The sequence below is a fragment of the Opisthocomus hoazin genome, chromosome 8 (genome assembly GCF_030867145.1).
Source record: "Opisthocomus hoazin isolate bOpiHoa1 chromosome 8, bOpiHoa1.hap1, whole genome shotgun sequence".
Classification (NCBI taxonomy): Eukaryota; Metazoa; Chordata; class Aves; order Opisthocomiformes; family Opisthocomidae; genus Opisthocomus; species Opisthocomus hoazin.
In genome coordinates, this window is record NC_134421.1 from 68,308,917 (window position 1) to 68,335,977 (window position 27,061).

At 41.2% G+C, this 27,061-nt stretch overlaps 1 protein-coding gene across 3 annotated transcripts in view; it reads right to left on the bottom strand.

Moving 5' to 3' along the window:
• The window catches only part of CELF2 (CUGBP Elav-like family member 2), a 571,124-nt gene that overhangs the window by 359,480 nt on the left and 184,583 nt on the right, over positions 1 to 27,061 (bottom strand). Inside the window, exon 1 of one of the 3 annotated variants that reach the window (XM_075428969.1) lies at positions 21,715 to 21,998. The exons of 1 other annotated variant lie outside the window; for it this stretch is intronic. In XM_075428969.1, coding sequence (XP_075285084.1) covers positions 21,715 to 21,767 — 53 coding nt within the window. In that variant the 5' untranslated portion in view covers positions 21,768 to 21,998. Of the gene's footprint in view, positions 1 to 21,353; positions 21,477 to 21,714; positions 21,999 to 27,061 lie in introns of those variants that run through there. One more of the 3 variants, XM_075428973.1, reaches the window with a different exon arrangement.

Sequence of the window (27,061 nt, forward strand, 5' to 3'; positions counted from 1 at the left end):
CTTTGTGTTTATTGCAGCAGACTTTTCTCCACAAGACCTGGATTACCATTTTCATTTCTGACAGAGGATTTCCATGTCTCCTTCGGCAAGGCACCTGATTATACCCATTCATATCATGGTAGCAACTATTCCCTTTCTCTTTTGCCTCCTCCAGCCATACTCTCTCACAGAAGAGCGTGTGTTAGAGCATGCACGTACGCTGCCAAGCACAAAAAATCCTGTTGTCCACCTCCAACCCCCAATATCATGTTTTCGGTCAGCAACTCGCATCTTTGGGTGCACGCAGGGACAGTCAGGACAACTGCTGAAATATGTTCTAGATAAACTTCTTCCCATGTTTTTGTAGTCTTATTCAGTTTGTTAGTTGTTTTTTTTCTTTCCTAGTTTGGTGGAATGAAGAAAGAAAAACCCCCAATCAACCATAAAAACCACGAAACCAAAAAGAATAACCATTCTGGGGACAATCTCTTTAGCCAGGTCTGTTAGGAACGGCTTTAAACTAAGGGAGGGTAGATTTAGACTAGATATAAGGAATACATTTTTTACAATGAAGGTGGTGAAACACTGGAACAGGCTGCCCAGCGAGGTAGTAGAGGCCCCATCCCTAGAAACATTCAAGGACAACGTGGATGGGGCTCTGAGCAATCTGATTGAGTTAAAGATGTCCCTGACCACTGCAGCATGTGTTGGGCTAGATGACCTCTAAGGTCCCTTCCAACGCAAAGCATTCTATGATTCTTGTGAAAATTTTAGCCACACTGTCCAGTCGCTACTCTCAGCTCAGGACTCCACCTATTAGCTAGATAATTGCAGTCCTCCCTGTATCTCTTATGGCTGACATGACCATGTCCCCGCCCAGCACCATGGAGTGCTGTGGGATCCTGGACCCATCTCAATGCCCTGCTGGTACCCACCATGTTCCCTTCAAGTGGGATGTTTTCCCTCATTCACTTGCCCCAGTGTATGAGCATCTTGCATATACAGTCAATTCCACTGTAAATGATAACTAAGAAATTTCTTTTAAAAAAAGAATCAGAAACTCACAAAATCCTAAATTTGATGCAAGATGACATTCTGTCCCTCCCTGCCTTGGACTAGACTTTTCTTAAACATAACTAAACTCCAGACTCTAGCATCTTTCCTTTTGATAGCCCACTCAAGTCCAACACACATCATTATGTGCAAATTGTCTATCATTTTTAAGATGGGCAACAACTGACTATGCAATCATCCTTTGAAGCACAACTGAGCTGTGTTTGCATCCAGCATCTGCCAGAGCTCTCATGAGTCTGTGGAACAACCCACCCTGCATCATCCTCACAGATCCTGGCCCATTTATCAGCAATTTGTAGCCAGTTACATGGAAGACCCCAGTTTCCCTTATCCCACTTAGGACAAAACTGTCCAAGAAACATTGATCAAATGTAGATGCAATAAAAGAAGTGACTTTGCCTCTTTTACCACAATACTCTGTACTGTTTAAATTGAAATAACTCAGATTTTCCATCTTACTTTTTTTTTTTTCCAAGAGAAAGCAGCAAGAGAATCATTGTTTTGGCCTCAAGGCATTCATCAAGCCCTCTCATTTCTTTCTTGAGTTCAGCAGAGTAGCCACTTTATCTGGTGTGTGATTGGATAGATTTCTTTTTTCCCCAGGAAGATACTTCATTTTAGCGTATATGGAAGGTATATTGCACATAGAAACCAGGGGAATAGAGTAGCAAGGCACTAAATCTATCTGCTAAAGAACATTTATTCAAAGACAACCACAAGGCTCAATCTAATTGACAATTTCTGCTTGGGGCCCATGATTAAAATAGGAAGGCTGCTGCAGGTAAGAACAGGAAAGAACTAGCATTGCCATTAGCAAGAGCTTGCACAATAGCTGTCACGACCAGCAGTTATCACCAATTTGCTTTTAGCACCTAGTATTAATCAAGACTGATGAAAAGAGACTTCAACACAACAGCAGGGTGTAGCCCAGGGGAGGAAGGGGTAAGGGAGAGTGCACATAGGATTTTTCTTACAGGTGCCCTCTACAATATATGTTGGATATCCCAAATATGCACGTGTAAATTGTTGGGGTTTACAACACATTTCAGGCACATTGTCTCTGTTACTGTTTTGTATAACCTTATCAGTTCAATGAGATTCTTAATAAAGATTTTCTTCCTTTTGTGTCATATCCATACAAAGGAGAAACAGACCGCAGAAGAGTTAAGAGTCTGTTTCTGAAGAGTTCTCTATCAATTAACCCCGACAGCTGACAACTATACCAAGCATTTGGTGCGACTCGCTGAGTGAAGCATTTTGTGAACTCAGCAGTTGAGACAGCAAATAGGTTGGGTTTTTTTTCAGCCAGCAATCAGTGGAAAGGAGATGCGATACGAACACCGTATTAATACAAGAAACTTCAAACACTTCAAACCTGCACCAATTTTATATATTAGTATACACTACACTATGCTTGTGTGCAGCACCTTGTTTCTCACACGTGCATCTCCGAGTGGTGTACCTTGGTGCAAATGATGGTGTCCCCCCAATTTAATAATGCATCCACCTGGGCATCATCCCTCTCAAATTGCTTTTACAGGTAAATAGCACAGGTACTAAAGATATACCCAGTCCTTTACTTCTTGAGTAGAGTCTAGATCATTTAGATCTGAATGTACCCAACCTACCTGAAAATGGATAACAGTACATATATTTACATATTTTTTTAAGCAGCAAAGAACTGAGCCTCGCCAAAGTGCTCGACTATTTGCCAGGGTTTCTGGCAGATTTTGAAAGCCACACTGAATTTAGTGGGGCCACTGTCTGCTTGGGCACTTCTCTAAAAAACACTGTAAATCATAAAAAAAAAAAAAAGCACCATGTAAATTAAATTGTTGTTGTATTTGTGTCTTCATTTGACAGAAAGAAATCGTGGTCAGGCATTTGGCCAGCGATTACATGAGTACAAATCTCTAAGACAGACTTGCACAGGGGAAAAAAAAAACCCAAACCCAAACCCAAACAACTAATATTGCACTAAAGCCATGCTTGTGACGGTTACACAGTTGCTTCACCTGACCCAATTTAAAAGGTCTTTGTTGATAGAGAGACATATTTATGTATTTTAAAATCTAACCTAGTCTCAGATGGCTCAGAGCCAATGTTGGTCTGCTTTTAATGGGAGCATTGGTTTGGGAGTTAGGTGTCTCAATTAGCATTGGAATTTAACTACAGGTGATCCAACCTCTTTCAACTCCAAGTAAAAGTACCTGAAGCTATAACAACTTGCGACTCTCCTCTTTGTACGATAGTTTGAGAGCTCCCTGTGTATGACAGGAGACCAAATTGTTCTGCTCAGTGCCTAAGCCATCTTTACAAGATTGATCTCTTTCATCTGCTTGGGCTAACACAGCTACTATATACCCAAGCTACCCTAAAGGATGAGATTTAGGGGTCTGACACTTGGATTCTGCTCAGATTTGTGGTTTAACATTCATTTCAATTAACGTCTGGAGAAGAAGACGGACTAAGGATGGTGAGGAGATGGGGGCAGGAGAAGAGAGACCTTCCCTCTAACTTTCTGAACCATCAGTGATGAAGGCTATAGGAGGACCTGATGGAGGAGAGGCACCTACGTTAGGAGGAGTTTCAAAGACCTGAGAAAAACAGGTGGTAAATGGTTTATCGGCTTTTATATAGGAAGGTATTAAAATAATAATTATGTCTGTCATCCTTTATTCCAGGTTCAAGATACAGACCAGGGTCTTACACCTAGTTTTCCACATCTTTCCAATGCAAAGTTAAGCAATTTAAAATAACTTACAATTTCCTTCACTTTTAATAAGAGGTCACTTTTGAGGAAGTACAGATATTCTATTTATTCAAATTTTTCCTTAAAATGGGTTAGCTGCAAAATATATACACAAATAATTTGTATCAAAAGACTCTTAATCAAAGCATGGAAAGTTTATCTCTGTACTCACCAAGAGATGCAGCTCTCTTCATCCACACACATTTCTGAGAGGAAACAAATTATGTCACTGACTTACTCCCTTCTCCAAGGGCCCTCCTCCCACAGCTAACAATCCTTGATGGATTACTTGAGGAAAAAGAGAGGGGGTTAGTTTGTACCCAAGAGTACCAAAGAAAGCTAGAAGGTGATTAGAGTGAGGTTTGAGAGTTCAAAGCAAAATATGTTATTTAATACCACATAAAATCATTTATATTCAAAGACCTAATTAGGAATGGGCGTAATGAATCTTACCTACTCTTCACAGAGTACGATTTAATTCAAAATGTTTCAAGCTTATTTGTGCTTTTCAGAAGTCAGCTGGCATTGAAATGGCAACCACAATCTCCTTTGGAAGATACGTATGATTACATTGCTGCAACCCACAACATACTACAAATACCATTTATCGAATTACTGTAATTCCACATCATCTTTGAGCCTACATATCATGTGCATGCATATGTATGCATGACGTGTTTAAATCTGCAAGACAGAATTTGTTTTGTGCATTGAAAAGTGCTACATACCACTGCCTAACGAGTGCCCTTGAATATCCATTAATGTTTCAGCAGACCATGGCAGTGCAAGGAGTTACTCAGGAACCAGAGACCTTCATTTTTACCTTACTTGATCACCTCATATACTACATCTATGTTACGTTCACAAGGTCTCAACATCCCCGGTCTGGGAAGGTCGGGTAGGACATTGTGTTGGTCCATGCTGTGCCAATGCTTGCAGTTACCCATCTTGGGCATCACCAGCCAAGGTCTCCAGGCATCCCTCAACATTCCTCTCCGCCTATCTTCCTCATCTCCAGGACTTGCTTGAATTCCCAGATCTTCCCTCAAGTTGTAATCTTTATCTTCTTCTTTCTAAGCCTTCTTCTCCCCCTCTCCAAGACCACTTCTTCCTAGGAAACATCATTTCAGCCTCCTCTTTTTTCTGGCCCCTCAACTTCCCGTTTACCAATCAAAATAGTCTATGTGCAGAAGGACAACAAGTGATCAGCCTGCTAATTAATGCATCGGTGTCATCTCTCTCTATTAGTTGGAAGACTTAGCATGTGCCACATTTATTTAGTCCAGGTGTTCACACAATCTACAACCAGCCTGTACCAGTTGCTGAGAAGAAGCAGCAGGCTTTTATGCTTGACAGTTCACAAGTCCAAATCTGGACATTCACACCCCCCCAATTATCTCCCTCATGCTAGCATTCATGATTTTCTTTTTTTATTTTTGGCTGCAACTGTTGTCAAACATGGATTAACTTGTCTCCTGCAAGTGCTTCACTGCTAAGTCACGTGGTTTGAAGCAGAAGAATGATAAAAATCTATTTTGTATATGAATACAACACTTGTTTACTGATTACGTGTATGTTGATAAGACTGTTGTTCTCTGCTGTTTTTATTAAGAGGCATAAGGCAGGCATTTATCTACTGATTTATGAGTATCAGCACTACGCATTAACTCTCCCTCTGCTAGATAACCTGTTGAGCTGCTGCTACATTTCGTAAGAATCCCCACAAGGCAGTAAGCATAACTCATAAGACAGATACATCTCTCCCCTCCAAAATACCAAACACATTTAATCATGCCCACAAATATTAGCTTTAGCCTTATGTAAGCCTCAAATGAGCATACAAATCTTATTATCACTATCTGAAGTCTAAAACACTGGCAAGATTCCCAAGAAAGCCACTGTGATTTTGGAGAACACTAGGAAATTCAAGCAAAGCAGTAAAACTCAGCCTGCCCTAAACAAGCAAATACCTTCTTTTGCCAAACAAAAGTTCACAGCAAAGTCAAACACAGTATTAGAAATAACTGAGATTCACAGAGAAGAAATGGAAAGAGAGGTTCAAAACCGCATGAAAGCATGCCTCCCCAAACTCGGAGTCCATTTCTGTTTTGATATGCCAGTATGGAACTCAGTTATCAACACTCTTTGAAGTCAAGAACAATTAAAGGTGGCTAGTACCTCGAAGGAGATGCCTTAACAAGAACTAGCTTAAGCTCCCAAACAATATATTAATTTTAGACTGTGCAGATCAGAAAGCAACCCCAGGGCTCAGGTTAATCTCAGGATGCAGGCAAAGGGCTCTCTTTAGGAGCTCAAATTCCAAAAAATGAGAGCACGAAGGATTTTTTAAGCACTAGCCATCACTTTTCCTGTCTCAGCCAGTGCCAGCGAGCGAGAGGATCATTTGAAAAGTTGGCTACAGACCCCTCATTTTCATTTTGTTTCTTTTAAACAAATAGTTCAGCCTAACAATCTCCAGGACAAACACAGCTAAACAAAAAAGATCCCCACCCAGCACTCACAGATTATTAAGCCTTTGGTTTGGCAGAGTCTTCTTTGACACATAAAAACATAAAAGATGCTGTCTTCATACATCATCTGGGGACATGCAGCTAAGATTGATCAGTACTGGTATGAAGTCTTAAAAATAACAGGTCTTTAAAACAGCAAGCCATAAGCATGAGAACATAAAAGAACAAGAGTTAAACTATTTTAAATGACTTAAAATCTTTCCCTGAAGCAACTCTCAGAACCCTTTGCAAGCTGATATCTTCTGTGGGTGTTGGGCAGGAGTTTTACTGGGTTTCCATGGTATGCATTTAAAAGGACCATGAAAATTTGGCCCAGGAACAGGACTGATGCTTCCACTTGGGAGTCAAGAAACACTCACACCACAAGTAGTCCAGACTGAGGGGGAAATACCACAGCTGAAGCAGAAGTGAACATTGGTCAGAAGTTCACGCGGAATTTAGAAGAGTGATTTCTGTTACCTTGTGAGGTCAGAAATCTTTGTGCGGTTCCCACTTCAAAAACTCATGGACTGACAACCACAAAATAAATGTAGGTCTCAAATCAAGTCCTAAGATTGTGCAATAGTCTTAGTGAGGAGGTACAGAAAGCCCCACTATGTGATCTTATATATTAAAAATAAAATATTAGCAAATTTCTGCATTTTTACCTTCTGACTGAACAAAAAGTTATTGACCTTAAAAGTCTTTGTGTACATGTGAGCATCTGTGCATTTTCCCTGTGTTTTTATCAACTAGAAATCCCCAATCACATAATCATTTTTCCCAGAGTCAAGGAAATTTGTAACTATGAAAAATGGCAGCTCTGGGTTAATTATCTTTAGTCCTAACACCAGGGTGATGGGCAACACCTTACTGCCCTATGATACAAATATCAAACTTTTAATGAACAATCTTAGATTATTAGCCCTGTGTCGTTGTAGTTCTCCCTTGGCAACACTGCACAGAAAAATAAAGGTCATGGTTTATACTGTCGTGCCCTCAAACCAAAAAATCAGGAACTGAAGAACTAGGGAGGCAGGGGAGGAGGAAAACCCAAAATTTTTCTGAACCTTACCAACCAAGTTTGTGTAAATGTTTGATTCTCTTTTTCTCTTGAGTTGTACTTTCTCTACATGAGGGAAAGAGGGAATGTTCAAAATCAGCTATTTGCAAAGAAAGAATGTAAAGCTGTGAAGTAGCAGGAGTTTTTCTGGGTAACTAAGTTAAGGATCACTCCTGTAGTTTGATTCAGTTTACCACAAGCTTAAGAACCACTCAAAGATTCAACTCAGGTTTTGGCGTTCAGGTAACCAAAGCCCTCTAATTTGACATTTACGGACTTGTTGACTATTGCTGATTTCAACATAAAATGAACATCATAGTCTCTTCCCACCTTCTTTAGGAAGCAGATGTGCAAGTATAGTCACACACAAACATTAGCTTAATCCCTCCCATCTTTTTTGAACTTCTTGCCCAGCTTCTCAGACGCTTGGCAACAAGGTGGTAATCTCAAAAATACTAAACTGTCTTAAGCATCCTGAAAATAGCCAGCCAAGCAAAGACAGCAAGCCTTTCAGGTACATCGCTGCACTCATAATCCTCACCGGGAAAATAAACAAAACAAACAAAACCAAAAGAACAACCAAACACACAAACCCCAACAAAAAAAACCAAGGCAAAATAAAATCCACCCTAAAATAAATGAAATAATAATAAACATGAAAAAAAGAAAAGGAAAAAATCCACCCATACAAAACACCGAACAACACTGAAGCCACCAAAGCATCAGAAAAACCCTAAAAACCTCAAACCAGGACCCTCCCCCTCCAAGTCTGAATCTGCATTTGATTCAGCACAAGAGCATCCAACCAAGATGAACCCCAAGCAAAGAAAACAGATTTCAAGGGTTTCATATCTTCCAGAAAAAAAAAATTCATCCTTGCTGTGAAAAGATAACGTAGAGGAAAAATAACATGCAATTCCAAATGAATAAAGCTTTTCTGAAAAAAAAAAAAAAGCCCAACAACCCAAAAACCCAACTTGGTTGAACATACAGGTCCTTCTACACAAAAATACAAAATCAAAATCGGTCTAAGTTATACCAAGGCTTGCTATGCACGTAATGCAATTCTCCATCTACATTTTCAGGCGCACTACCCAACTTCAGAAAGTTTGAATTACAACCTACAAAAGTTTTTACAATCTCGAAATCTTCAGGACCTTGTCTTTTCTGGTCAGTTGACTCTAATCCTTTACCTCAGGGATATGTCTGGATTTACTTTGATCACCACTGCATCAAGCTCCCAGGAATTAAATGAGAATTTTGTTACATTAAAACAAAGTTGTTTATAATCAACCCTGCACAAGCTGTTGGTATGGCTAGCTGCCACACAAATCAAGGTTAAAACAGGCCAGGCTTACAGCTGAAATATAACTAATATGACATTATTCTTTCAGACAGTTGGTTAGGCTGACAAATGTGTAACTCTGTAATTTACACAATGTCCCCATGACATGTGGCAGTACAGCTATTGAGTACGGAGATTTTTGTCAAGGGAAGGAGGGGGAGGAAGTCTACATTTTCCCAATGCAAATCTTTCCCATAACAATTTCAGAATACATGCTGGCTTGCTAACATCTACAATTTACCTATCTGAGAGTACATGAAGTTCAAATGGTGACGGATAATTATTTTAATGCAATGCAAAATTACCCCGTGGAACTCACTGGTCCAGCAAGTGGTTAAGATATCATATGTAATGCTGTTAAATAAAAGTATATTCTTTAGTAACACAAGGCTTCAAAGATTTATTCTGTCTTTTGACTCGTGCATTGCATCAATAAAGTAAATGTTGCTAGAAATCAGTATTAGGAAAGAAACTTCAATTAGTAGGATTTTAACACTCTTGTATAACACAGGAATTGTCTCATGTATTCAGACTAGAGTTTGCTTTATATGACCTTCCATCCCTACGCGGCACAGAAAGCCTACATGGATAGGGATCTGCTGCCAAATAAGGAAAGATTCTTCTCAACCTCAGATGGCCAAAGCGTGAGGACTTACATCCCTCCCCATCCATTATTATTTTTATCCTATCTAATTGCAGATGTTCTCATCACCCGTAAAAATAATTTTTTTTTCCAGTTCTAAGCATTCGGCCTTCATGGTATCTACTGGCACAGTATCCTGCAAGCTAGTTGTCGTGTGGGCTACTGGTTTCAGATCTCTCACAAGATCTCTCCCCCCCCCCCCCACTTTGTGTTATGACAAAATTCAAAAAATAAAAGCCTAAATCACCATTTCTAAGAAGCGCTTGTTATTCCTGTACAACTCTTTTCCCCCGTAATCAAACAGTCCTCATAAGGAAGTCCTTCTAGGTCTGAAATTATTAGCTAACCATTGCTGCAACCCCTCGGTTAAAGCACATCTTTTAATCATCTTTCCAAGGGAATTCAAAACTGGCTGCTACTACTGAGAAGATACAAAGATACCATATATAGGTAACTGCTCCATTCCCGACTGTCACATCTTAAGAAACTGTCGTATATGCTGATTATACAGCTTCCTCCCCGCAGCGCTGGTTTTATTCAGCAGTGCCACACGCAGCTTCCTGCTGCTGAAGAAAGGAAGAATGCCCTACCCTTTGCCACCGAACCAGTTCTGCTTTCCCATCCCACTTTCACCATGCAGATTTGTGCAACCTTCCTGTGTGGTCTGACTGCTGTTATCTATTATAAGAACAAATGGGGGGGGGGAGGGGGGAAGCAGAACTCATTCCTCCCTCCAAATTGTCGTGTTTCGTGATGTTGCAACCTGGAGCCCAACGCTGTTTTGTGTCCAAATCACAAGCTCACTGTATACATGGCTCATTTTCATCAACAGAGCTTGTTTTCCCCCTGTTGTTACAGACTGTATTTTCATAGTATCTGCTTAAATTTAATCCATAACCTGAATTGCTAATACATGAGGTACAATCAACCCTGTAACAACTTGCAGAGAGTTTAATAGGCAGAGAAGGCAATGATTAGTACAGTCAGATTAACACAGGTACATGGTACATTCAAGCAAGGCTCCTGTATGTTACAATATATTTTGCTTTTAAGGTATTTTACCTTTCTTAAACAGTGACTACGACGTTTTTTTTTCTGGAAATTAACTGAAGTGTTTTCCTAGGACTTTTCTGCTATGATGCCTGCCCAGTAAATATCTGTAGCTGCAGCAAAAATAATTCTGGCAAAGGTAACATCATCTGCATGTAAATAGGATAAAGTTATGCCTCCTGCAATTGGACTTGCAGCTTCATCCACGCTCATTCTTCTTGTTGCCTTCACTCAACCACACCAACAGGAACAACATGAATTTTCTTTGCGGTGGATCAAAGTCTTTGTGCTATTTTACCACTGTAACAATAATTGCCTGTGTTTGTTGTTGGGCACTCTGCTGTGCATGGTGGTACAGTATTTAAAGACAGAGAAGAAAGGATGTAAAATACAATAAGTGCATCCCAGACTTCTACCAACAGAAAAATTCAGATTGTAGTTTGCTACAGAAAATATTGCCAGAGAGGGTACTTTTAAATTAGGGGACGTCTTAAAAAGAGAGCAACTTGTTTTTTCTTTGGGGTGTGGGGCTAGAGAACTGAAACTGCTTTTAAACTCTTCTTACGAGAAGAATGAGAGTAGAGATGCAAGAGAAGCCCTCAAAGTCCACATAAAACAGCAATCTAGCCAGCTTTGAAGCATCACGTAACAAGACTCTGCAGTCACACTTGTAAGACCTGTGCGCACAATGTAAGCTCTCATTAACCACAGATTTTAATGAATCTCATGGCAAGCAGAGCACACAGATGTAGCTGCAACTCTCAGTGAACAGCAGGGAGATCAGAACTCAAGTCAAAGAGCAGTCTCAGAGCTGTATGTGGGAAACACGTTGTTCTGGCTTAAAAATACACACTGCTTTTGCAGGAATCTATGATTCCATGAATATATATATTAAAAAAAACACCTTTGCAAAAATTAGGAAATTTTCAGCTTAAACAGGTAGCAAAAGAAAAAGTTACTGTACAATACAGCAAATTTGGTTTCTCTCATCACCACTTTCCAACGATTTCAAGTAGATACGCAACTTATACAGTTTACATACTTTCTCTGCAACCTAGGTTTAGGTTTGTTAGTAGATTGCACTAAATTAATTAGTATACTTGACTGCTGACTGAAAAGCCCAGAGCTATGTCACCTGTTTCTTTTAAATACTGGAAAAAATAACTAGAAAATGAAAACTTAATGTAACCTTACTCTCAAGAGCTTTTTAGAGCCTAGACTTCAGACACGGTAAAACTGGACATTAACAGCCTTATTCATACAGCCTTATTCATACAGTAAGTGCTCTGATCAAAAAGTTTATTTCTCCTATAAAATCCAGAAACTTTCTGTATGAAAAGAAATATGTCAAGTCTTCTGCAAAACATGTGGGTCCCAACTACATATGAGTTACTCTAAGTCAGTAGATATCGCTCAATGGAACTTCGTCAGTTCATGCCAGCTGGAAATCTAAACCCAAGAAGTCACATAGAAGACGCTGCCAATCAATTCCTTTCAGAGTCAATGAAAGTTTACATGAGTGTTTAAATGCTTTTCTCCCCGTCACCCCATTCCAGACCTTTAATACCTGTCTCCCCTTTCCAAGCCTGTAATTCTCCCCACGCTCACAGAAATCCCTTATGTTGGCATGTCCAGCCGAAACTTAACCCCACTCAACAACATTTTGCAACTCTTCGCAAGGTCAGTTCTTCCAACGAGGGGGAAGTGCAAGGGCTACAGGGACACCCACCAGCCTCAGCAGTGCCAGCTACTGGTGCGACCAAAGTTCTTCCCCAAGGCCACACCAGGGCAGAAAGGATGTCCAGCTGATGTGCCAATCTAGCAAACACGCCCAGCAACTCTACTGACAGAGCACATAAAAATTAAGGCTCAAATACAGAACATGGATCACAGACCCAGTACTTCTTGAAGGAAGTTAGATGGAAAGCCATGCAAACCTCCAAGGGACTAGAAACCGCCTCTGATTAATCTGCAGCAACCCCTTGCTTGCTTCAAGTAAAGACTAATTACAGCCTAAGAGACTGAGCAGTGAAATTCATCCTACAAATGCCTGAACGTGAATTTAGTAACTATCTGCAGAATTACGTAGTCTCAGCTTGAAATCTGCCAGTGCCTCCTGGTTCAGGATGAATGCAATGGGAAAACCAGTGCTGGGGTTACACATGTAGATTAACTCACTTGTAAATTTATAACCTATTCTTCGTGGAGAAAGACTATTACGTCCACATATCTTTCAGAACTGGAATGCCCACAGCTTCAAAGACCCACTTGAAGTCCTTTCTGTAACACGTCATTGTTTTCTTTGGGATCTGTAAACCAAGAACCCTATTTAAAATTAAAAGTCTTAAAATGAAAAAAAACTATCCTCTCTCCCCTTTAAAGTTTTCCACAGTATCTTTCTTGGATGGAATACGCTTTGTCCAACCACTCAAAAGTCATACGGAGATTTCCAACCTCATCTAAGGTCTCACTCCACTGATCTACTAATTTAATACATAAGTGTAGTCTGCAGTAGAGGTATGTTAAGCTGAGAATCAGTCTTCCATGACTGAAGACTCTTGCAAAGTTATCTGAACAAGTAAATCAACTTTTTATCAGATATCAATTATCTACATAAAGCATTTTTTGAAGATAGCCAGCTACAACTTAATCTGATATCTGAAAAATAAAACGAAATAAAAAAAAAATCTAGCACAACTGACACGAGAGATTTTCCAATAGTCTGAAATCCAGATGTGCAACAAAGAGAGAGACAGTACAATTGTTGTAGTAATCGCTGGAGCCTCCCAATATTTCTACCTTTAGAAAGTCCTCAGTTTTAAAAGTCAGTTGCAAAAGAAAAAAAAAACCACCAACAAAAAAACCCCAAACAACAACAAAAAGCCAGTATCTGCAGACCAATGGGAGTTCAGTAAACAAAGTGGTCCATTAATATCAGCTTGGGACCAATTCAAGAACAAATATCCTATAACGCATTGTCAGAACAAACTTCGTATACAAGGGATGCATGGACTTTCCCAGATGAGGAATCAAAAACTGAGGAACCTCTTCCACTTGCAGTGAAACACGGGGAAACACACACACTGAAAGAAAAAGCATCTGAGAAGGTCATACAGAAATGCAATCCATACAAAGTTTTTTGGTTTTGGGTTTGTTCAGGTTTTTTTATTACGGAAAATTAGAGTATAATCAGTAGAAGCATGTTCAGCTGTTCATGTATGTCCTGGTTTTGGCTGGGATAGAGCTAATTTTCTTCCCAGTAGTTGCTGTGTTTTGAATTTAGTACGATAAGCATGTTGATAAGACTGATGTTTTCAGCTGTCACTAAGAAATCAAGGACTTCTTTTTTCAGTTTCCCATGTTCAGCTAATGAGCAGGTATCCGAGAGCTGGGAGGGAGCACAGCCAGGCAGCTAGCCCTAGCTGGCCGACAGAAATATTCCATACAATAGACACCATGCTCAGTTTATTAATAAGGGTTGGCCCACTTTTCCTTGCGTTCGGTGAGCTCCATGAAATCCGCAAGTTTTGGCGATTACTGCTCAGGGAGTGGCTAAGTGATCGGTCATCAGGTGGTGAGAAAAAATTGTATTGTGTATAGCTTGTTTTGCATATTCTTCATTATTATTATTGTTCTTTATTATTATTCCTTCCTTCCTTTGTTGCCTTATTAAACGGTCTTTATCTCAACCCATGATACTTCTTTTGACCAGTTTCCTCCCCAGCCCACTGGGGGGGGGAGAGGGAAGAGTGAGCGAGCGGCTGTCTAGTCCTAGTTGCCAGCTGCCAGGTTAAACTACAACAATATAAAAGAGGTTGGATGGTAAGATTTAGGTTCTGCTAAGAATTTTTTTAGTGCCACAGCGCATTTTTCAGGAGTATCATAGCTCTTGAAGTCTGAACAGCTTCCCTGGGAGACGGTGATACCCACCAGACAACACCCATAGGGAACAGCTAGAACATCTTCCTTGCAGCTAAGAAATTCAGATCCTGCTCAGGTCAAGCAAAAGAAAATCCTCTGGATCTTGATGTAAAGGCCCGGCAAGAGAGACTGCAAATCTCCCTGGTTTCACCTTCCTTTGCTCCACACTTGATGCGGCACCTTGAGATTAGCTGGGGTGCAGGAGATCCTTAATGAACTTCTCTTGAAGAAAACAAAGCCTGATATCAAGGCAATGCTGTGGTAGTGCCTGCTGGCATAGTAACTATTGGAAGAGTTTCATTGCTTTCATGACAGCCCACCATGGGGACAGCAGGGTATGCTACCAATGGCTAGGAAAATGCCGTGTGCCACAGGTATCGCTGAATGAAGGGAATGAAACACAGGTGAGTAAAGTTGCATGTCAACTGGGGAGGAGATTAGAAAAATGAAGGAGAGCAAGAAGTGAGCCTATAAAAAGAATTGTTCAGACGTGCAGCTATCAGACATGAAAAGAGCCACCAAGCAGAGAAGGAACTGCATACCAAAGGAGAGACTAAGCTTGGGGAGGGGTTTAATAAAGCAGAATAGTAACTGAGCTTATGGACTTCTATAAACCATCACACTGAACAGAAGCATCACACAGACCACCCAAAAAAAACCCGAAGGGGAAAAATAAGAAACCCAGACCCCCAAGCTAAGTAATTTACCATCAGGCAAAGCCCAGCCAGACTATTCTGCTCTGGGTTCCAGGCTTCAACCAGCTTCAGCCTAACAACTGTTAAGAAAAAAACTGGTGAGTGCGAGGAATTCCAGTGGCTTGTTTGTGGAGCAGCTTTGCAAACACTGAAGAAAATGTTGTAGTAAGTGAGCAAGGAACCACTTGTTCTCAAAAGAGTGAAATGCTTGTTTCATTGAAGTTGATTATTTTTACGAGGGCAGGCGCTGAAGAGCCCAGCCCAAGGCTGAGCCCTCACACTGCTGTGGGCTCTATACGGACAGAGCCTACGTCTCTACAGCCGTGAAAGTTTATAGCCAAAGTAGATAAGACAGGTATTAACAACTCCATTTTACTGGTGGGAACTGAGGCACATCGAGATTAAGTAACTCATCCAAACTGCCACAGAAAGTCTGGGAAAAACTTGAAATTATAACCTTATCTCTGAAGGCACAATGTAACGCTGCCACTGTCTGGTTACCTTTCCTTTCTACAGGCAATTTCCTCCTTATTTCAGTTCCACTGAGCACAGAACTAGACAAAGCTTAAGATCTGCAGTGGGTCAGTTATGAAAGGGCTGCAGAGACCTGCAGAAGTACATCAGGACTCTCATTGAGTTAAGAGATGTAGATGAGAAATGGTAGATGAAAGTCAGCATGATTAAGTAATGCATGTAGGAAAGGATGATTCTGTTTCTACCAGCATCCTGCAACATGTGCATCCATGTATCTGAGTGTCACTAATCACAGTCAGGAATGAAATTTTGGGGTAAAATAGACGGAGAAACAACACAACCTCCCCCTCCCCTCAAAAAAAAAGGAGCCTGAACTCAATGTCTCAAAGCCTTAGCAGGGAAATCATCCCAAACAGCTACCACATCCCAACACACGGATGCAAGGCAAATTGACACATAAAAAAAAGCCCTTCCAATGCATGGCTTTGCTAGCATGGATGCAACCAGCATGTCCAATCACAGAATTTCTTTGCTGCAAGATGTTGTGGGCTCAAAGTTCGAACTGCAAAACCAGTCAGATAAACTCACAGAAGGAAGCCCTCAATCAAGAAAAAGACATCACTGCTGGCATAGAAAGCCCCTGAACTGCAAATCATTGGTGACTGGGAGAGCGTTACTACACGCTTACCATCACAGACTCTGGCTCAGCATCTGTGTCGTTGGCGCAGTAATTTTGTATCATGTTTTAGGAGTTAGGGCAATTTAAACAATTAGGCAAAGAACATAGCAGCAATAGTAAGTAAACCTCTTTGCGAGAGAGCATTCATTTGAATTGGATGGTTAAATCCTCCATAAAGCACCTGGAAGATTTAACAACTCATGTCCAAACAAACAAGATGTAATAAGCTTGTACACAGGCTTGATATGAAAAGTGGATTGTTTTTAGCAAAACAGTGGAGAATAAGCTCTTGTTGAAAAGAGTGATATTGAATTTTAATCAGTGGAAAATAAAGATGCAAGAATAAGTCTGCACAGGCTTAGAGAAGGACTCGATGACTTTCTCAGCCATCAACAATGGATGCAGGAGTGTGTTACATCCTAATGTGCTACTTTCTGTTATCTTTACTTTTTCAATCATCCCATATATCGTGCCTTCTTCAGAAAAAAAACCCAACACAAACCAAGAGAAACTGCCAGTATTGCCCTCTATAAAGTGCACAGGAAGTACAGATACTAAAGATGAAAAAATGATTCAAAACATATATTTCAATGTAGCTGGCCCTAATTTTTCATTCTGGTATTGCTCACTTGAGTGATTGTAGAGCTACACATTCAAACTGAAAGCAGAGGACTCCAGACTATGTTTTGCTGCTCACATTTTACATATCAGAGTTTAGTAACCCCCATCACCCCCCTGGTGATTCTAATCTGTGTCACAACTTGGGATTTACGTGACCCTCACTAACATCCCTTTCAGCACCATCTCTGACATGATCTGTGTTTTTGGAGGGGTTAACTGGAAAACCATTGCTGAAGTGTGTTTTTAGTTATTACAAGATGTACACACACCCTCTTCTTGTGTGTATTTTTTTTAATCGAGCATATTGTGGCAATTATGGGGGAATTTGTATTCTCCACTGACATCTGAAATTCCATTATCTGTATTTCATGGTGGCAATGGAGTCCAGCATTATCTCCCTGGGCCAGACTTTCAGGGCTTGTTTTCTTTTGGTTTTGAGTAGTGGGTGGAGACAACATTGTTCAGGTCCTCAGAGTAAAGCACATGTGAAATAAATCTTTTTTACTCCCTTTTCTGAACAGTAGTTCTGTGCTGGGGGCTATGCATTTAACTGGTCTGTTCAGATACTGACTACAATACAGGATGCCGTATCTTAAGCTTTGCTGAGATGGAAAGGCAAAAGCCAAAACAGAAACAAGACTCGCATCACTATGGTTGTCTAAGTTTATTGTTCTGTGCCAACAACTGAATCTGAGCTGTTCTGTGTACTTTCCTTCCCCCTTCCCCAACTTAAAGACCTTGAAGCTATTTAACTCTTAATTCACAGGCAATCACAGGAGCAGGGTGTGGGGATAGGACTGTTTGCCCAAAATAGCTCATAATACAAACACCAACAAGGCTGAAAATTGCTCCTCTTGGACTGACTTGCCAAGCATGAAAAACACTTTCCCTCCCCTCCCCCTGAAAAGCCAAACCATTTACAGGCTGTTTGGATGGCCTGTGTGGTGGGAAAAGGCATACTGGAGAGAACATCTGAATTGGTACACCCCCCTGACACATGATGTGTTCCAACCAAGATGTTCCCAGCTCCACCAGCCGAGTCCTATAGGCCAGTTCAATAAGACTTGCGAAATTCAAGTCATCTGCATGCAGAGAAGTACAGCAAAATTCCCTGCTTCACAGACTGCAAGCTGACCACTCATCTGAATGAAAACTCCTTCTCTTTGCTTGCATTTCACCTTGAGGTTCTGAAGTCAAGTTAAAAACAACTTTTTTTTTTTTCCTAGCAATAAGCCATAGAGAGGTCGCATACTTCTTCAGACAGTAATGCAAAGGGGTATAAGGTCTTCCCTGTATAGGTAACTTGTGATTTATAGCGCTGAATTTAGCCTTGTTGGAGCCAAACTAAGGGAGAAAAGCAACAGACAAGACATGGCCTCGAGAGATTTTTCATTTTTTTTGCTGCCTCTCCTTGCCGGGCTCTGCTTTTGCTGTTGTAGGGGACCACAGCACAGGCTCTGGCTTCACAAACAGCGACCAAAGCTGTCCCCATCACACATAAGAAATAAAACTACATCCCAGAAGTACAGGGAAAGTTTTGAGCAGGGATTAGAGGCACCTCTGGAGTCACAGCAGCTGATCTTAGTCTCTCTTATGCACTACGGGGGCTAGATCCCAACTCCCACATAATTCTGGAGATGGGTAAATGGGATTTCTATGTCTGCGGAGGGCTGGGCAAGCACACACCATTTGCTGGTAGGGCTCAGAAGGATTTTAAAAAGGCCTGAAGTTTTGCCAATCTCTTCTGGCTCCCAGGAGCACAACAGACACGGCACTTATTCTAGTCTTACTATGAAAAGTGAGAAGGCATCTACAAGGGAAGATCAGGCAGCAGTGTTAATGTCAAAGCATAGATGTTTTGCTGGGAGCTTATCTGAAAAGAGACAACAGGAGGGGAAAAAAAAATAAAATCCAGGAGCTTCCACAGATCTCCTTTCCAACCACTTGAATATTCAGATCACTATCAAGAAATCCAGTGAAAGGAAACCTTTTCTGAAGTGGGTTTTTTTGGGCACATTAAACTCTGTTGAGAGCCCCCGAGTTCCTCCCCCTTGCTGTAACGTGAAGCCAGTGGGTGCTGAGCATTGCAACTCTCACTGTCCTACCCCAGACAGACTCAGCGAAAGAGGGAGGCCTCATGTAATATTATATATACATACCACATCGCTGTTTATTTATTTTAATATCTCTGCTAGCTCTCCTGGCCCTGCTGGGTGAGGTCCAGCAAAATCCCCTGCCATCCTCCAACACCACCTCTCCCACCCGTTAGGTTCCACCACCAGCCACAGCCTCAGCTGTTGTTATACCGTGCTTTTTCCTTTATTATTACCTTTGTTCAGAGGGCAGAGGATGTGCTTCCAGGGGATTTGGGGAGGAGGGCAGAGGAGCCAGAGATGGGGGTAACCAGCACCAAGGCAGCCCACAGCTGGTCGAAGCTCCTGGGAATTACTAAACCCCAGTGCAATCTCTCCCCCCGCCTCCAAGAGATCTGCATCCTTCAGTCTTTTCCCAGCTAAGCAGCTCTCAAACTGTGAGCGAGTCACAGAATAAATTGCAGGGGGGGCACAAGTAAGACATAACTGAGAATTTGCCACTGTAGGACACTACTCTTGAGCTGATCGCGGCATTTGTTACCGCGTTTCATTTGGGTCTTAAAAAAATTTCTTTGTGTGACCTAAGAAAAAAACACAGAAACACGCCTCTATTTCTTATAAATATTAGTTACGGACTCCCTTGATACATGGAGGGGTGACACTACAAACGGTAAGCTCAGAAGCATCAAACAGTCTGGAAACTGGCCTGCAGAAAATGAACTAAAATTTATAAGAAAAGGTAGAAGTGGCATTACAATTTAGTAAGTTACAAGCCATATCAGCTGCATGTTGACTTCTGGCTCTTTTTTTGTTTGTTTGTTTACTATCAGTGATCATTTCACATATATTACACACCGCCTTTTCCAACCTGTTAACCCTCTGCATCCTGCAGCTCATCTGCACATCCTCACGTCTGTACTGAGTCACTGCTGTAATCATACACAGCAACTGCACAAGGAAATGTTCAGTAAAATTGACTTAACCACATCTTTGACCTACTCTGTGTCCATGCAGCTGTAAGCTCCTGATTCACACACAAAGTTGGGAAACTTCAGTCATGCTGTAGGGAAAAAGTGCCAGGGAGATATTTCTTCTACAGTCATGTAAATGCCATTTTTCTAATAAAACAGTGTTCTTCAAGTGGGCAAAAGTCTCTCCTCCTTCAGTCTTCTTGACTTTCACGTCATGTGTCATCCCTCAGCTCAGCAAAACCCAGGTACCACCTGACTTGATGAGCAGAGGAATCAGAAGCAGTCTCACCGAGCTGAACTTTAAAAATAATTCCTAGGATAGATTTTGTGGAGCACACACGCTGTAAGATAGCAGAGATGGAGCTCTGCAAAAGCACTTTACTGGCATTCATTGGCGATGACTCACAGAAGTCCCCCTGACCCTGGCCGTAGCGTGACCACCCGCCGCAGATGCAATCACAGCCCTGCACTCCACCACCCCGCACACCACTGAATGTGAGCTCACGTCCGCAGTGAAGTTTTGGGAGTCAAATAGAAGCTCATCATTTTGTGCTGACAGTCCTAAATGACTTTAAAAAAAAAAACCAAACAGACAAGCAAAACCCCCCAAACCACCACAAACTTACAACAGACCTCTGTGCCAAGCCTCATACCACAGACAAGCATAAGGGATCTCAGTCCACACTCCTACACACAGGCTCAGAAGATGGACAGAGAAATTTAAACTTCAGAAGAAAGTTCAACGCTCTGCAAATATGAGAAAAAAAATCACCTAGTCATGTAAGCAGACTTTATAGTTTGACTTTAAAAGTGTTGTTTTTCCTCTTTCAGCTCAGGACACATATTTTTAAAACGTTGTAGCAAGAAGCTCAAATACACCTTAAAATATTACTATATAACAATATCATCATTCATACACCCCCTCAAAATCCCTGTAATTTACTCCCTTTAAAAATACATATATATACACACACTGTATTAGGTGCAGCTTCATGTTTTGCTTAAGAGCTGAGGGAAATAAACTTCATAGTTAACCAACTGTATAATTTCACCATCTACAGTCCCAGATGCTTCCCATGCTTTAGTGAAGTTTCTGCAAGCCAGCTGCAAACTTTTTACATGTCCGGATTCTCAACAGTCAAACCCAGGCACTTACAGCAGCACTAAACACGGACATTTAACACTGGGGAGTTTTAGTATCTGCAGCAGGCATTAACAGTAATTTTTTTCCCCCCCCTTATCCTTCTTTTTAGCAGTTCGAGTGACCATTTTTCACTATTCAAAGAAAAAAAAATAGCTGAAGGTAAAAATCAGCAGCAACTTTTAAGTATCAACACATGCCTGAGAGGGACAACAAACGGAAAGTTCCAACAACAAACCGAAACAAGCCCGTTTGTCCTCCTTCCTTCCCCCAGGACCATTTTCCCCTTCTTGATCAACTTTCACGCTGTTGTTTTTTTTTTCCTCCTCCGAGGTTTCCCACCTATTCCCCCGCAGAGCACGGTGAGGACAGTAGAGAGTTAATCCTGCGGTTGCCACTGGTGTGAGCCTTTACTATTAACTTGAATTTACGGAGCAATCTCTCCTTAAAAAAATAGAAAGAAAGAAAGAAAAAAAACATTCCTCGCTGCACTGTAACACCGAGAAGTATATTTTTAAAATCTCCCTCGGGTCTCTCTAAACATCTGCTTAAAGGTTTGCTGTATCTGAAAAGGGCTCTAATTACCAGAAACTCCTCTCTTACTTCAGCCCAGGGCTCACATTTCGGTTCTAACTCAAGGCTCCAGTTAATTCAGGGCTAAACAAAAAATGCCTGCACCAAACAGAAGAAAACATAGGCCTACCTTAAAACTTTCCAGCTTTTCAGAGGATCCAAGTCAGAGATTATAGACACCATTGTAGTAACAATAACAATAAAATATATAAAAAAAAAATACCAGGGGAGGGAAGTCTACCCACAACAGCAGCAAGTACTCTACTCAGTGTGGGAATGACAACAAACCCAGCACAGCTCTTCCTCCTCCTCGAGCTGATAAGCACTTGTCCCAGCTTCTCTCCACCCCCAAAATCAATCTTGTGCTATATTGCTTCACAGTCCCAGTTTCATTTCTTCGCCACTACCTTTTAAAGCCCTTGTAATCTGCTCCAACTGATCAAATTTGACCTTTTTGTAGCCCACTTTATTCCGAGCACAGCCCTCAGTTAAATCTCTCTTTATTAACACCGTCCTGCTTGGCTTTCTTTTGGAACAAACACAGCTCAAGCTTGAAGCCTCCAGTCTTTGCCAGCAATCATTTACAGATTACTGCAAGCTGCAGTCTTCTCCTTTTGGGTATTTTCTTCTGCCTCTGAGGTTTGCTTTTATATTATTTTCTGAAGGTTGTTGGGGGTTTCCCTTTCCCTGTTCTGTGCAGGCTGGAGTTTGACACTTTTAAAGGAGGGAGTTTCTCCTGCGACTCCTCTCCCACCCTTCCCTCCTCCTTACCCCTCACCGACAGACAGATACACACATTAAAAACAGTTCACAACCTTTTGGATACAGAATCATCTTTCTCCCCCCGTTGTTTTTCTAGATCTATAACACTTGATATAGACTTGTAAGCTAAAGCTGTGACGGGAAGCGGTCTGATTTATAGCAGAATAATGGTAGAATAATAAAAAGCCTAGTAATGCAAAGACAGATGTAACCCTCTGGATGTTTGAAAGGGGAAAAGGTGTCTATATAATTCCATTAAATCCACATCTTCTTTTTGTTGCTACTTAAAAAATAAATAGTAAAGCATCCTCCAGATCACTATGGTGATCTGAAAAGTTGTGTAACTGCTGTGTGTGTTTATTTTCCTAAATAAACATGAATGATTGGCTTCTTTTGTGTTTCTGTAACGCTTTTTGACATTGATTTCCCTGCATTTAAATATTTCTCTTTTTCATTTTTTTTCCCTCTAAATGTTTTGCATTCATCCTGTGACTGACTGTACCCTCTCCTTGAGCTCCACGGATTCACTGGCATTTTGAGAAGTTCCCAAATTAAAATTCTGGGGGGACAAAAAGCAAAACTGTACCTTATGAAGTGTTCAGTTGGAACCAAACTACCCCAAATGACAGATACTTCCACTTTGCTATTTATATCGCAGGCATATGCTCCTAGTTTCTCCCTGCCACCAGTTCTCAAGAAAAAAAAAAAAAGATCAGCCCTTGTATATTAAAAAGAAGCAGTAATGTGATGGTCACGTGGAGATCTGGTAGTATGTGACATGGAAACATAATAAAGGGTATAATAAGGCATAATAAGGGGTAAAATAAGGCATAATAATTTTTTGAGGCTGCTTTAAGTCTTCCACCACCTCCTCCTTTGGCGAGATAAAACTCGAACTACATCTAAAGTCTTTTCAGGGCTCCCTCATATGCTGCGGGCTGGTTTTGGGCAACCTGAACCTCCCCTCGCTGGTGTCCCTATGATACAAAGGCAGCACAGCCTGCCCTTGTCAGAAGGTGGCACTGAGGCCTCCCACTGCCCCCAAAAGATTCCGTGACCATTTTGTCTGCCTGACAGCAGCCAGGAGATAGAAACGACCAGTCTCAAACTACCTAGATAAAAATGCCTGCTTTGTTCCAAGGCCAGAGCATTGCTGGCCCCTCATTTGGGAGAAACTTACATGGAGTCCTCTCCTGCCTCTTCCTCCATGCCTCAGGCTGGAGGAGCTCCTGGCTCAGTGTCTGGGGCCACATCAGTTGATCTGTTTAGCATGCCCAGCTTCAAGTTCAGACCTCTGGATTTTACATCCCCCCTTCACCCTCAGCAAAAGGATAAACACATCAGAGCGAGCTGATGGTGAGATTGCAGGTGCAGATCTGGGGGAGGAGGGTGGAGGACACCTGTGGGGGGGGTTACAGATGCTCCACCTCCCTCTTAACACCAGGGAGGCACTGAGTGCTTCTCATCTGATACAGGCATATCTCTGAGCACTTCTTCAGAGATAAGAATTGTGTCCACCTTGGAAACTCTGGGGCCATATATTTATTTACCTACGGGAGATGGGTTAGGTGCTTGCCATGGAAAATGAAACTCAGTTGCCACTTTTCATATGTTTCTTTGTGGAGCTGAGGAAACCTTCATTTTTAGCGTGGGAAACAATTAAAAAGAGATTGGCCAGTGTCTCTTCCTTTCTTCCCAAAAGTTTGTAAGCCATCGCTACACAGGTTAATCCCTCACTTGAGGCTGGGGAGGACAGAAATGGTTACAGTACACTGCCTTTTCTCTTTCCTCTCTACCTTACTGTCACATTTGCTGGTTTTAGAGCTATATTCATGTATTTTCCCATGTAAACTTCTCACTGAATCTTTCATATTGATCACCAGGCTCACATTAAGAAAGGCTTCAAGCTTAGCTGGCAAACAAAAAAAATTCAAAATACCCTGTCCTATCATGTCGCCTTAGCAAGCCCAGTCTGAGTCCTTGTCACATCCCGTGCATCCGCTGTTGCACGTCAAGATAAGAAAGAGGCGATGGTCTGCCTTTACACTCCACTTATAGATGGAACTGGTTTCAGTGTCTGCATGGGTCAGGAGTATGGAAGAGCTACAAGGCTAAAAAATCTTTACATTAAGGTTGGATGTTCCTGTATCCCTCAACTTCAAGGCCACGGGGTGGAGGACCACAGTTTCCCCGGCTGTCTACCGAGCATCCAAGGCCAAGAGAAACAACTCAGCCCCTGTCCCCCACTTCAGCTCAGTGCCAAACCTGCCCAGAGCTCCGCTGCACCAAGGTACTGAGCATCTCTTATTCTGTTCATCCAGAAATTCCACAAACTATCTCCATTTCAAGAATTTTATCTCTAACAAATAGAATTTATGTTTTCCGTAGACACATTTTTCACTGCCTTCCCACAGAAAACACTCCATTATTTCTTCCAACATATCCACACGAAAACTGTACCGTAGGAGTAAAACTTCTTATTCCTTTCCCATTTGCAATTATTTACGGTTATTTACATTATTTTCATGTCAAACTTTTTTGTGTCTGGAACAAAAGCCAGGTCTCCGTTTTGCTGGACCTGGCTGGCATTTTTCCAGCTTTCCCTACCACATTGAAGAAAGCAACTATAAGCTTTCTAAAAATAAAACCAGAAGATTAAGTTTAGCACAGAGAGACTTGCAACAGGCAATGGATTTTCCAAAACAGCCTCGTGTATATCATACAGCATGTAGCTGTAGTAGGAAAACACAAATAAAACACAAACAGAAACCCACTGTAAAATCATTTTGACTCTTGTGCTTGGATAGCGGCACTCCAGCCCATCTTTTAGCTAAATGTATTTTCTGTTGCGGTTAAGGACTGTGTCTTCAAAACTTTGATTTTTATGCTTGAAGTGAAGAAAGTTCCTATGATCTTCAGGTTGTTTGCCAAGAAACAGCCAGCACATCTGTGAAATATTACTTAAGCAAATTTATTACAGTTAGCCTGAAGGCAACAACCCTGAAAGTTTCCTCTACCTGCCGAAATCCAGCCTATTGTATAACTTCGGCCTTTCATGCCGTAACATGTCCCACTAGCAAGAGCTTAGCAGTTCTCAGTTAGTATGATAAAGAAATACAAGCTTTCCAAGATTTTGAGGCATGTTAAAGTAAATATATATATATACTTGTGAAAACAGTATTCGTATATACACACACATACACAAAAGGATCTCTAAGCAATGTCATCATCCTTAGTTTAGACAGCTGTGTAGTCAAAGAAGTTCCAGATCAGCTAGCTACAAACATTTGAAGGTCAAGTACGGGACAAAGCCTTTAAACAGCGTAAGCAACGATGGCTATCGAGCATTAGAAAGATGGTTTTATGTCATGAGATTTTTTTTCCCAGCCATTTCCTTACCATAAACCTATTGGACTGAGGACTTCATAGTGTTGGGCAGGAAAATAAACCAAGTATAGCAAGCATTTTGGGTTGGTTATTTAAGCTTCTTTCAAGGGTGTTATCTTATTCAAAATATTTTAGGAGCCAAGGAAAGTCTGCCAAAGCACAACTTTTTAGTCAGGATGCCCAACAGCCTGGTTATCAAGCAATAATAGGGAAATAAATAACCTTCTAACATCTTCCCAACACATAGTTTCCATCGCTTTTTTCATACAAAGCAATATTAAGTTATCTGAAAGAAATCCTGGTCTTTTAACAGGAAAACCTCACTCTCCCTAGGGACCCTGTTGTTAAACAAAAACTTATCTATTAAAGAGTAGCCTCCAACTTCAGGGCTGCTGTTGTGGATTGATAAAGGCTCTTCTCCAGACTGTCTCATGCTGTCCCTCCTCCCATCGTTGCCACCCCACTGCCTCTCCTCCCAGTGCCTAATGCCTCGCCTTTTAAGCAATGGAGTGACTAATTGAAAACTCATTCCAGTGCTTTACAAAGAGCTTTTCCTTTCCTGCTGACCAGCCAAATGTTTTAAAGTTGGCAAGATGCTGTTTTAACTTGGGAACTTGGGCGCTTGTTCATGGCCTGGATGTGTGAAAAAAATCTGGCTGAATTCAATAATTCCATTGAAGAAAAAAAAGATTAAAAATCTCACTTCTAGAACTGGTTTGAGTAAATCCAAGTATTACAAATCTTTAAAGCAAGTCCATTCTCTGTGAAATGCATGATCCGGGAGACAAAAAATTGTAAGTCCTAAATTTAAGAAATGCACAACGTCATGCACCAGCGCTTGGACACAACCAGAGAAAAAGCAGTTACAAGCAGGCATAAATCCAAATGGCAATTACCCATTGGGGAAAAGTACTGTAACCCAAACACCCTGGAGACAGTCAGTAATCGCTGATTCACGGCCAATCAATGGCCAACCAGTCTGGGATTCAGCACGTCTTATCACACGCAGCAACTTACAAGTTGGCTTCATCCAGCAGCTGCAGAGATTTAAGGGTTTTGTTTCTTTGCTAAACAGCAGGCCTGATTGTACAAAGCCTTCACTTTAACAGTTAATCATTAATCTTAAATTACATAAATGTGTCTCATACTTATCGACTTCTCACTTTTACGAAGTCTATAGAGACAAACTTTCAAGAGATGGTATTTTTTTTTTATACGGATTGTGATTTTAATGGATTTTCAAGTACTTTCAGGTTTTGCTCATGACAACTGCTACAATAAAAAGCCTTATGAACAATGATGTGTTTTGTGCCTATTCACCTAGCAGA